The sequence below is a fragment of the Impatiens glandulifera genome, chromosome 6, assembly GCF_907164915.1.
Source record: "Impatiens glandulifera chromosome 6, dImpGla2.1, whole genome shotgun sequence".
NCBI classification, from domain to species: domain Eukaryota; kingdom Viridiplantae; phylum Streptophyta; class Magnoliopsida; order Ericales; family Balsaminaceae; genus Impatiens; species Impatiens glandulifera.
In genome coordinates this window covers 27,459,754-27,473,569 of record NC_061867.1, presented here as the reverse complement: position 1 = coordinate 27,473,569, position 13,816 = coordinate 27,459,754, and the positions used below count along the sequence as shown (strand labels likewise).

Genomic DNA, 13,816 nt, shown 5'->3' with positions numbered 1-13,816 from the left:
TTAATTCAAGCTGCTGGTGATATCAATAAAATCTTCTTCTGTGCAGGGAATTGTAAGACCACCCATTGGGTGATCAAACCCAAACTCATCTTCTGCTTTGTTCAGCAAGCTCTGAAAATATGGATGCTTCAAGTATGAAATTGGAACAATGTAGCGTTTCCTCTCTGTTTCTCCAACATATACTGCAAGATGGCCTTTGGGTACATCGAAAGATTTTGGAGTAGATAGAGCCCTACGCATTGTGTTCTTGGCTTGAACAATCACTGGCAAGCGAAAACCCATGATTTCAGACTTGATAGTCTTTGGTATTGAAGGAACTGATTGTTTATGAAAAAGATGAAGTTTGATGGTTGGAATGTGTTGCTGGGTGAGATATATATGCAGAGGTAATAATGCATTGGTCTAAGTTCATTATTAAATATCAATTGGTGAGGAGCAGTTTGGTCCACTGAAGAACACATATCATGAGAACATCACATGGACTTGTCTAACAATTTATTATTATATGTGGAACCGATAGTTCCTGACAGGAACGAAGAAATATATAGGCCTGTTTAAAAGACTATGTGGAGGGTGTTAATAGTCTAGTATGCAGAATTCATAATGAATAATATATGTCAGTTTTGTTCAAACTCTGTTAAGGCCAAATAAAAGTTGTTGCTTTGTTTCTTTATATCCTCTTGAATTTATTATGAGTATCGGTGACTGAGTAAGCAAAAGAGGCACGTGTTTATTTTTCAATAAAATTATAATTTATTAATATCCCAATTAGAAGTTTTCATTGAAATGGAATTGAATAATAATCTTTTAGTTGGGCTTGGACAAAGGGGTTGAATAAGACATATTTTATTGTTGAGCAATGAAATTTGTTTGCATGTTCTTGTTTGATTTGTAAGTGTAACTAATCCTTTGTCTGTTTGTCTTTACTGGTAGTTAAATTCACAGGGTATATAGTGTTTTGATTTTAATATTTATTCTTAATAAATATTAAAAAAAATTAAACATATAAATGAAAATTTATCTTACTTAGTTTGGTATAGATTCAAAAAATTAGCATAATATATTAGTGAGATTATAATGAAAAAAATTGAAAGGCTTGAAAAATATTCATAATCTAGCATAAATTTTTTTAAAAAGAAATAACTAAGTTGGAATTCAATTCAAACTTCAAAACAAAGTTACAACCAAAATAGCTATTGAATGGTCAACAATTTCAAAACAACCAATAAATCCCTTCAAAACATGATTTTAACAATGCTTGGAAAAATAAAACAAACACAAAACAGCTTAATTGCAAACTTCCTCAATGGGTAATAGATCTTCTTCTTCTCCCTTTCAGTCTTCAATGATACCTACAAATAAAAAAAAGTACCCATCAAAGATTTTGTAAAGACAAACCAAACCCTTCAATATGCCCTCATTAGAACCCCATCAAAGACAATATTTGATCATTCATTCATCTATGAATATTACCTGATGTTTTGTGAGACGCTTTCTAATAGCTCTCATTTTCTTGGGACGAAGGTCGAGTGGCAAATACTTCTTGTTCTTGTACACTTCTCTCAATGCAGACTTCTGCTTCGGTGAAACCACAGTCAGAACTTGGGCAATCGACAACCTCACCACCTTACTGCACAGCAACAGCCAACAAAAATTCAATGAAGACCCAATTTCTCTTATCTTATTGTCAAATTATTAGAATCATAAGCCAAATACAGAACATTACAATGAAAAACTGTTCAATAGTTTCAACAATTCTGAAAAAACATAACCAACCAATCATCATTTTTCAACCCCAACTATTATCTACTCTTAAATAAGAAAGCAATGATAATCAACAAATTCTCACAATGCATAAATGACAGATAGCCAAAGACTTCTCAAAATGTTTGTACACTCGAAACCACGCCCCACGCTCAACTCCCACGTCCAACCCCCACGACCCACGCCCAATACTCACGCCCAATACCCACGCCCAACCCCTAGGAGAAAAGGAAAAGTAAAAGAAAAGGAAAAGAAAAAGAAAAAAAAAAGTAAAAAGGTTATTAAGGGTAAAATTGTAAATTTTTTAAAAAAAAGATTAAAAATTAAAATGATTTTTTTGGAGGTTAAATATGAAAAATAAGATCTTTTGAGAGTCATATTATCAAATTTCCCCATTTTGAAGGGTTTCCAAAAATAGGTTCAGTTAATATTTTTAATTTACATTACGGTCCTACAATCCTCACCAAATTAAAAAAGAATTAAAAAATATATATATATATATATATATATATATATAAATATATATATATATATAAATACATTTGTATATGTAACCCTCTAATAAATTAAGTTATTTTAATTTTTATATTTTAAACTCAACCCAATATTTTATATATTTTATAAATATACGTCAATTAACTTAATATTTATTTTATTAACTTATTATAATTTTTGTTTTTTGGATGAAGTTTATTTTTTATTTAATATGAGATATTTATTTTGAATGGTTAGTCAATATTAATTATATATAATTGTCTTAATAATATAATACTCTCTATACATTTAATTAAGTTTTAAAAATCTCTATATACATGATTTTATTTGAAATTGCTCATTATACATTTAATTTTGTTTAAAATTATTCATTATACATTTAATTTTTGTTTGAAATAGTTAAATTTTTTCAAACATACAAAATGAAGAAAATAACTCAAAATATATAATTTTTATTTCTATTGTCAAAATTAGAACTCTCTTGATAACTAATATAAAACCATCCTAGATTCCAACTTAGTTGTGTTTTTTAGATTTAGATTACAACTTATTTTGGCCTAATAAACTTGTTTCGTTTTTAAATCAAATTATATTCATTCTCACCAAGAGATATCTGTTTTTTTGGTGTAAGTGACATTTAGTTGGTCAATTCAATTTTATTACGAGTTTTGTATTACAATATAATATTTTAGATTTTGTAATATCTATTATATTATTTATATTTTAATTATAAGACTATTAGATGTCTTTTTCTCCTTCAACATCAATATTTTTTATTATTTAAAGATGATTTTTAGACATAACACAAACACAATATCTAAATATGAAAGAGACGAATGAGTAACAATCTTATCGTCGCCTTAGTCTGTAATATCTTTTTCTTTTGATAATTAAGTTTAAAAAGTATCAAATGCTTAATCGTTTGATAATTAAGTTGAAAAAGTCACCTCAAAACGACGGTGAAAGTTTTGCCCGTAGTAGGACTTGGAAAAATAAAAAATAAATATATAGCACGGATAAGAGGAATTTGTGCCTATTTACAAAACAAAATAACGATTTTATAATATTTGAAATGATTTTATATATTTATGGTGTAAATTCAAACAAAAATAAATGTATAAGGACTAATTTCAAACAAAAATAAATGTACACTATACAATTTTAAACAAGATCATATATACATAGATTTTTCAAACTTAATTAAATGTAGAGGGAACATTATACATATTAACCTTATATAATCATACTATAAATATAAATTTTAGATTGTAAGTGATTTAATTGTTAAAGTATTCATAGTACACAAGATGTTCGAATCCCGCTAAGTGAAACTACTCAAAATGAGGTTACGCGATTAGTAATAATTTGAGAATAAAAGATAATAGTGGTTAAATATGAGACTGAGATGATCCATTGTCTAAAGTGAGTAGAGGTCAATAAATCGAGATAATTTTGTGTAAAATACTCGATGTGAGTTCACGAGATTACTAATGTGAGGTCGAGTGGGGGAACCAGTGATAATGTTTATTAAATATGCGGGTAAAGAGATCACTAATATGATAATATATTTTAATGCAAAATACTCGAAATAATGTCACTAATATGATATAATATGATAATATATTTTAATACAAAATATTCAAAGTAATGTCACGATATTAATAATGTGATAAGTATAATGTTGGTTAATATATGTAACGAGATATTACTAATATGATGAAATGATTCGTACGAAATACTGGATGAAAGGAAGTGAGGTCATAAAATTAAAATTAGTAACAGTAGGGTGATTGAAAAACAGGATATGAGTGAGAAAAGGTTGCTAATATAAAAAGATGATTGAGTACAAACATTTAAAATGAGATAAAATGTTTGACTAATTTTTAAGGTGGAAAGGAGTATTACATCATAGTATATATTAAATGGCACTTAAGATGAGATTTCAGTAAATAGATTTATTTAATCTCTAGATAATTTATAGACGAAGATGAGAAAGTATATTTCTTAATCATTATTTATGATCAAAATGTTGTTTTATTTTATTTTCTTTTCCTTTAATTTAATTTTTTAATTCATTAAATAAATTCAATAATTATGATTTTTTTATGTGAAAATAGATTTGTTTTATTATAACTTATAGTTTTTATAAGTATAGTTACCCTTTTAATTATTTTTAAGCACTTTTTGACTTTTTTAAATCCTGTATTCAATAATTTTTTTAGAATATATAAGAAACATTTTTTTTTATTAAATTAGCATTGCTATGTAAATATAAGATATGCTAATATTAAATATGATATCCATCTCTATTTAAAACGAATTAAAATTAAAACATTAATTAAAAAGATATTCTTATTATTATCTTTATTTAAAATGAATTAAAATCATAATATTAATTTAAAAATATATTAATATATATTTTTAATGGAATCTACAATAAAATATATAACCATATAATATATCAATTTAATTTATTAAATGATTTTCAAAATTAAAATTTTTATCATTATTTTTTAAACTGAATATATGTATTTTAAAATTTTAAACTATTACATGTTTTGCAATTTAATTAGTCATATTTGATTAATCCTTACCTGTTAAATTTTAATTTTTATGTTTAGAATAATTAATAAATTAGAATTTAATTTTAATTCTTACGTTTGAAAATATTATAATAAAAATAATTTAAATATATATTATTTATATTATTAAAATATTAGTTGGATACAACTTATGTGTCAAGAAGAATTTTATCTAGGATTCAATTTATGAGAATATATATTAATACTTAATTTTCAAAGTGTTCGGATTGCCAGGTCGAGAGCTGTGGTTAATTTGGATATATATGTGAGAGTAATAGATACTTTGGCCGGATGGTGGGTTGACCCATTCATAAACTTAAAACGGTTAAAAATAAAATTTTAAAATGTTATATATATATTTCGAACTTGCAACATAACAAAACAAATACAACTCTTTAACAAATTAGGCTAATAAAACATTATATTTTAAATTCAATATCAAATTTGATGAACGCGAGACAATCTTAACAATATAATTTCAACTTTTTAACTAACAAATATCTCTCTCTATATATAATGATGCTTAATTTTCAAAGTGTCCAGATTGCCGGGTCGAGAGCTGTGGTTAATTTGGATATATATGTGAGAGTAAATGAATACTTGGTTCGGATGGTGGGTTGACCCGCCCATAAACTTAAAACGGTTAAAAAAAATTAAAAATACTATAGGTATGTTTTGAACTTACAATTTAACAAAAACAAGTATACTTTTTTAACCAACTAGGCTAATAAGAATTTATATTTTAAATTTAACACAAAATTTGATAAACGCATAACATTATTTTAATAATATAAGTTCAACTTTTTAACTAAATAATATATATATATATATATATATATATAATGATGCTTAATTTTTCGAATTGTGGGTTGACCCGTCCATAAACATAAAATAATTATGTATGTTTCGAACTTACAACCTAACAAAACAAGTACAACCCTTTAAACAAGTGTGATTGAGATGTGGCTTGTCAATGAATAATTAGCCGGTAATAATTGATAGTGGTTAAAAAATATATATCAAATATTTGATTGACCAACCAAAGTGAAAGTGTAAAGTCACGAGATAAGATGTTAATTGGAAAAAATTATATGATGAGATATGTGAGAAGATAAATTATTTTCCGAAGTGAATTAAATGTGAAATGAGAGTGTTTTATTTTTTATTTTAATATATTATTCGTGATTTATTAAGAATTTTGAACATTGAATACATATTATTATAATTATTTTTATTAATTTTGTTGTTTATATATTTATCCGTTTGTATCGTTCAAGAATTTTGTTAGTCGATAATAAAATCAGTTTGATATGTTATTTTTCTAAATTAAAAATAACAAATTATTAGTTCAACACGTTAAATAGGTTGTAATAATAAAATAATAAAATTAGTTTAAAATAATAAAATTGAAACTTACAAAATCATAATCATTTGAATTATAATAGTATCAGAATTACCATTATAATTCTCAATCTTACATGATATAAGAAGCATAAGAATTGAAATTTACATCCTAATCATAATTCTAATTCCATTGTTACCAAAATACAATTTAAATGTAATTGTTTTGATCAAATGTTTAATTTACACTTTTAAGAGTTTCATTTAACCCTTTATGGGCGAATATTTTCTCAACTACGTACATCGTACATCGATCTATTTATTCCAGAAAGCCTTAGATCTATTCTTGTTGGACTGAAAATGCTTATTGAATTCATAACCTTATATGATATATATTTTATTTTCAATTCATATCAATTTTGAAGGAAAAAAAAACTATCAACTCAATTAGGAATTTCAATAATATAAAAAGATTATCATCAACACACAAAAAGATTTCTTAACATTTTTGTAACTGAAGAGAGACTACGGGGATGAGAAACGAGTCTCTTTTTGAAATAAAATGTATGATAGTTGTGATTTTTATTTTATTAATTATGTTATAAGTCCGGTCCAAAATATTTAAGGGGAGCATGTGCAGGTCCGAAGCAATAAATGCAGCTGCTCAGGAAAAATAAAATAAAATATTTTAACATTATTTGAACATAAAATCATTTTCAAAAATTATTATATCATTTAACAAACTAAACTATTTAAGTTAAATATAATACGAAATTATTAATTTTTATAATATAACATAAAATATAAACAGTTGAATAAAAATAAGAACAATTTATTTTGTCTTTTGTATAGAGCCCCAAACCCCAATAACTTCTAAATAATGGTTTTAAATCCAGTATCAAGTTTTAAAACCTCAAAACTTTTATTTATATCATCAAAACTTTTATCTTAGCAGTTTAAAATCTGTTGTGGCTTGTATAAATGGACTGTGAATTCCATCATCAATTCTATTCTACGCAATTTAAACTTGTAATATCGAAAAATTATGAAGTCACGTCGCTCAATGGCCATGGGCCCTTTAACGATGACTCGTGTGGGGGAGTATGTACCGCAGTTAGTTAATGTGAAATAAAAAAAAAGATATTTGAGCAATAACCAAGGTTCACCCATTGGTGTCCAAATAAGGATTGAAAGACCTTGTTTGGACAATCTTTGCGTTGACGGCATGGCATGCATGGTTTGTTCAACCTCATGCAACTTTCTCTATAGTCGATCTCCCTTCTAATATTCTCTACTTAACCGGCTAACTTTTATTTTAAAAAAATGTTTCTTTTAAGTTTTAAGTTTTAAGTTATAATTCAAATACATTTATCTTGAAACAAAATTTTTTAGATTTTCTATTTTATTAATAGGATGACACTTTATGTTTGAGGATAAATTCGATGGGATTGAGTACGACAAGTCCAAAAGGAGAGTGGGAGTTGCCATCAGAATGAACATCTGATCTGATTTACGAATGCCATTCTGATGCTGTTGAGTGCTGATTATGCAATTACTACTTTTCTCCTCATCATAAATAACTCAATAAAACATGAATGGTCCCCACCATATGAGCAATATATAGATAGTTAACCTAGACTAATATACCCAAATATATTAATTATAATAAATTACAAGATAAATGTTTATAAGCAAAAACTAATATATATATATATAAATAAAATTTACATACACTAAAAAAATAAAATAAAAAATAAAAAATAAAAAGTCAGATTTTTAACAAGTGTCTTAGTATCTTATTTTCATTAAAATGGACTTGGAACAATTTTCTTAATATTATTTACAAAATTCACAACAAAATTTGCAAACATACCTAAACATTATAAAAACCTATAAATTATAAATTTACCTTACTATTACAATAATTGTTTCAACATCATTTGTACTAAATCTAAATATAATGCAAAAACTCTTTTTCTGAAACTCTAAAAAAATGATTAATATAAATTTGCAATATATTTTTTATTAATAAATTCGTTGTTTTGCAATACGCTAAATCTAATAAATAATAAAAATACATTCAACATAAACGGTAATATCTTATAAAATTATTTAATACAATAATTTCGTAATACTTAGCATAAAGAATATGTTGGGTCAAATTATTTTGATTAAGTGTCAAAATATTATGACTAATGGAATTTTGATGATGAGTTTGTTTAAAAACTAATCTAAGCCGTCTAATCGTTTTGGTGCAGGTGTATCGAAAACATGTTATATTAGACTAAGTCTAAATGAGGTTCATTAAACTGATTGGCCATGAGATGCATTTAGTTAAACGTGCAGTCTAACAGATACGTAGTTAGACACGCAGTCTAAAAGACGTATTTAGACGTGCAGTCTAACGAATACGTAGTTAGACGTGCAATATAATAGATACATAGTTAGACGTGTAGTCTAACAGATACGTAGTTTGACGTGCAGTCTAACAGACGTAGTTAGACGTGCAGTCTAACAGATACGTAGTTAGACGAGCAGTCTAACAAATACGTAGTTAGACGTGCAGTCTAACAGACGTAGTTAGACGTTCTAATATATGTAGTTAGACGTGCAGTCTAATAGACGTAGTTAGACGTGCATTCTAACGGATACGTAGTTAGACGTGCAGTCTAACAGACTTAGTTAGACGTGCAGTCTAACAGATACGTAGTTGGACGTGCAGTCTAACAGATGTAGATGATAGTTAGACGTACAGTCTAACTCCTTTAGATTAGTCTGAAGGGAGACGTAGTTAGACGTGCAGTCTAACGGATGAGAGTTAGACGTGTAGTATAACTCCTTCAGATTAGTCTAAAGGAAACCGTAGTTAGATGTGTCGTCTAATCCCATTAGACCATGTGGTCTAATGGATCCTGCTATTAGACGTGGGAGTCTAATTTCATTAGACTTGTAAGTCTAAGTGAAAAACGTCTAATTCCATGATTAAGCAGTTGCTTGAAGCTAGCATCCATCTACCCACGATTAACTAGTTATATGCTACTCCTGCTCCACTTTCTAGTGCATATCAGTACGACAACCAATTGCAACTAATTAACTAATGCCACGTAAGCAAATATTCTTCCCACTACTTGTTTCTTGCAGGAATATCCTAGAAGAATATTTGGCGTACTACCAGATTGGTACGACCACGATCCTAGTGCTCAGAGTTTGCTATACCTGTGTACTATGGAGGCGTTTCAATGGAAGTTTGCCATGTGTCATTATAGAAGATTCGAACATTGGTACCTGTTCTCTATTTAAAAATCCTCAAGGACAACGGACGAACTTCCAAAACTTTGAGTGAACAGGCTGGACACAATTGATGAACGCTGAGAAATACACATTCGAGAGATCTACTGAATTTACAACCTTAAGAACTGCTTTCTTGCTTTACTATGTGTACATCAAGAGAGAATTAAAATCAAAGTATTGTCTAGCTGAGTGATATTCTTCAATAAACTGTAAGTTGAACAGAGTCTGTTCTGTTCAACAGTGAGCTAGCCTTGCAACTGTATTTGATACTAAGAAACGTATAGTGAATCCTTTCGGTGGTTAGAAGAAGGGGTGACGTAGGAGAGTTTTTCTCTGAACATCCAAAAACAAACTGTTCTGTCATTTACATTATGTCATCTTCTCATTCTTTGGTTCTTAGCTTCAAACCTGAGCAAACATTTCCCCACTTGAATCGTTCAAGAGTTTGTAAGGGTTTGTGTAGAATAGAAAGCGATATAAATCCCTATTAGGATTTCTATCAAATTGTTTATCCGAAGCCGTCATCAATAGCCAGACCCCCTCTCTATCGATTACGCCGATCCTGTCAATTGGTATCAGAGCTCTGTTTCTATTCTCAAGCTTTCACTAAGAATGTCGACCATAACCAAAGATGCTAGTGCTACCGCAATCCCCACATTCTCTAAAGAAAACTATATTGTGTGGAAGAAGAGAGTTCGTGCTCATCTCTCCTCTCTTAATGATGACATGTGGAGTGTTATCACAGATGGTCCTATCAAGATCGATAAGGAGAAATCTGAATGGACCAGTGAAGACAAGAGGAAGAACAATCTCAACAACATGGCTTTAGATGTTCTGTACAGATCTCTTGATGATAGTATGTTCAACTACATCATCGAGTGTGATACTACTAAGGAGATCTGGGACAGACTTACTCAACTGTGTGAGGGCAATGAGAAAACCAAGGAGAACAAGATTATGGTTGCCACTCAACAATTTGACAGTTTTAAAATGTGTCTCGGAGAAACAATGAATGAGTTCGACACAAGGTTCAGCCAAATTGTCTCCACTCTATCTATTCTTGGCAAGACCTATAGAAATATGGAGCTTGCTATCAAAGTCATGCGTGCTCTTCCAAGGGAATGAGACATAAAGACGATGGCTATGAGGGAATCCAAAGACCTCAACAAGATCTCGCTCTTCGATTTGTTCACTGATCTCAAGGCCTACGAGTTCGAGTTGAACTCTAGGATTGAAGAAGATCAATCCACATCCATTATCATTGCCAAAGCGTTGGTGACTTCTGAAGAGCCTCCTGCCACTCCTGACGTGCAAACAGAAGCTCAGCAGCGATGCTATGTCTCTCTTCGTGAAGAAGTTTGGCGACTTCATGAAGAAGAGCAACTCTAACTCAAGCTCTTCAAATTCTAATGATAACAAGAAATCCAAAGCTAATGTTAAGTGTTATAACTGTGATATTTTAGGTCATTACCAATCGGAATTTCAGAAGCCGAATCGTGAAGAGAAGAAAAATGACAATGAAAAGGAGCTGAAGGCTCTTATGGCAGTGGACGGAAAGAACAGACGAAACCACCGTGATTCTTACTTCTCATCTAGCGATAGTGATGAAGACGAGGTGGCTTGCTTCATGGCAAGAGAAGAAGAAGAATCTCAGGAAACTGAGGTATTTTATTTCTCTTATGAAAAATTTTCAAAGGAACAACTGGTAGCTGCACTAGATGGCATGGTCATAGAGTACAGAAAGCTAGCAGAATCCCTAAATGAAACAAAATATCCACCTAAAGTGTCTCAACTAGTTTTATCTCAAACTCAAGAATCAATTGTCTTTGAAAAGAAAGTAGTAGAGATCTCATCCGAGAATGAGATGCTCAAGGAACATATCCAAACACTCTCTTCTGAAAACAGAAGATTAAACTATGTTGTTAGTGCTTGGACAAGGTCTGGAGAAGCTGTCAAATATCAGATTAGTCTGTTAAAACCTGCTGGATCTAGATCCGGTTTAGGATTTGATGGCAATGACCTAAACCGTCCTGCAAAAAGTCAAACTCAACAACTAACAAGCTTAAGCCAATAAGCTTTGTTAAAGGGAGTTTAACTGATATTGAATCTGATCCCATTCATGAAAAGGTAACTTTGAAAAATGAAAAAACTTATGTTCCGTCGACTGTCAGCTAGCTGAAAAATAAGTTAGAAGCAGCTAGAAAGCCTAACAATCTAAAACCCGACTCAAAGTCAATGCTTTTTAAAAGAAAATCATTTTCAAAAGCTAAGGGATCAGTGACTAGAAGGAAGACGTCTGCTAAGTCAAAATCATACGCATTAATCACAACACAAAATGAGAAATCCATTAGAATATCTCAAATATGGATTCCTAAGGGACTAATTGATCGAGGACCCAATTAAATGTGGGTACCAAAGTTTGTAAATAGTTTCTTGTGTAGGTGATGCAGGAGAGTTGCAAGAAGGAAGCATGGAGTATACTCATCTGAGTATACATTTTAAGAAGATCATCAATGGCCTTTGCCATTCCAGAGGACTAAGTGTTTTTATCTTTTAAAAATATTTTTGGTCTTAAGGACCTCAAAACATTTGTTTATTCATTTTGTACATGCACAAAATGAGAGGGAAAATTTATCTTGGAAATAAAGATACATTTAGACAAAAGGCCTTAATCGGTCTATTAGACGAGGTTATCTAAGAGAAAAAACATGTACTTAGATGTATTTTTACTCACACTCTATGCATCTAAGTTTATGTGTCTTGGTTAACAACCTGCGCGGTTAGACGTATACGTCTAATAGACATTAGACGTTTTCACGACAAGAGCAAGTGGATGCTCACGTCTAACCAAACACACGTCTAGTACGTGATGTTCATGCGTAATTAGACGTCGACGTCTAATATACGTTAGACGTTTATAAGACATTTGATTAGACACTTGCGTTTAATAGACCCATGCGTCTAATAGACGTTTAGATTTCATAGTTTGGTGTAAGTAAGAAAAATGTCTAACTATGTGTGTATTAGATTGATGAAGGACAACTGTCCTATGTGATGTGATATCTAATTTTCCCGCTCAAACAAAAACATAGTCATCTCCGAATAACATGAAGACACGTGTCTTTCAAGTTAAGAGAGAATGACTAATATACCCCCAAATTAATGATGACTTTTTGGAAAGGACGTCTAATATTAATTGATGGGCCATACCCCTAGGAAATATGACAGTTATACTATGCGACTCTTGGGAGTCTATATAAGGACATTCTGCATGAGATTGAAAAAGCTTTTTCTCTCTCAAAATCTCTTAAGAACCCTAGATTTGTTCGATTTTCTCTCTAAGAAACCCTTGTTCATCTTGTGTCTATTTGTATTATTTCAAAGATGGGAAACAAGAGAATCACACTTGGTCATTGTACTCTACAGGTTGATTTTCCCTCTGTCTACACGTTCGATCAGCAAGAGGTGGTCAATATGTTTCGATCCCTTGAATATTCCGGTCTCGGAAAATACCTTGGCGGGCTGTTCATATTCCACGAAAAAGAAGTCAGGGAGTTCTTCAAATCGGCGACGATGGTCGGAGATTCCATTACTGCAACGTTGAATGATACAAAAGTTTCTTTCAACGAAGCATCCTATGCGGAGTTCTTCAAACTTCCGTCGAAGGGGCACACTTTCAACTTGAATCTGCCATCTGAAGTCACGGTAGAAATGAAGACGGTCTTCTCCGCCGATGGCTCGGAGATTCGACTAAACGGGAGTAAGAAAGCTCTCAAACCCCAATTTATTTTGTTAAATGATGTAGTGGCTAAAGCGCTTCAAGGGAAGGCGGGCTCGTTCCATCTGTATAGTCAAAACCGTTTTGACTATATGTCGGCTATTTCCAAAGGGGTTCAGGTCAACTGGGCCTCAACTTTGTACCTGAACCTGTGCTCAACTATTAATCTAAAGAACAAGGAAAGTGTGAGTTTTGCTACTCAACTGAGTCGTATGCTGGAACATTTAGGAGTCCCCATGGGGGATTCGGAGCCGATCAACTCTACCCGGGTGTACAACATCTTCACTGTTGTTAACACTCTCGTACGAATGAATAACAACAAAGAATCACTCTCGGGAGCATCAAGCCAACAGACAGTAGGAAGGTCTGTTACTCGTTCCAAACATCCAGTGGCTTTTATCTTGTCTACAAGAGCCAAAAGATCAAAAACTGTCAATGAATCAGAGGCTAGTTCTACTAGTCTTAAGAGTTCTTCGAAGAAGGACTCTGGAATAGTCGATTCCAGAGTTAGACAAGGTCCCGTCGAACTTGCTGTTATTCCCATGTCTTCCCTGTCTCTAGCTGT

General features: G+C 30.8%; 2 protein-coding genes across 2 annotated transcripts; both read right to left on the bottom strand.

Annotated features, from left to right (window-relative positions):
• Window positions 1-380, bottom strand: LOC124941844 (auxin-responsive protein SAUR21-like). Its single transcript, XM_047482203.1, has one exon. The coding sequence runs from the start codon at window positions 280-282 to the stop codon at window positions 1-3; it is 282 nt and encodes a 93-aa protein (XP_047338159.1). The 5' UTR covers window positions 283-380.
• Window positions 381-1,178: 798 nt separating this feature from the next.
• LOC124943439 (60S ribosomal protein L35-like) lies at window positions 1,179-9,443 on the bottom strand. Its single transcript, XM_047483942.1, has 4 exons — window positions 9,399-9,443; window positions 1,474-1,680; window positions 1,278-1,352; window positions 1,179-1,193 (listed from the first exon to the last, which is right to left on the bottom strand). Exons 1-4 carry the CDS (start codon window positions 9,441-9,443, stop codon window positions 1,179-1,181), a joined length of 342 nt encoding a protein of 113 aa, XP_047339898.1.
• Between the last annotated feature and the right edge of the window lie 4,373 nt (window positions 9,444-13,816).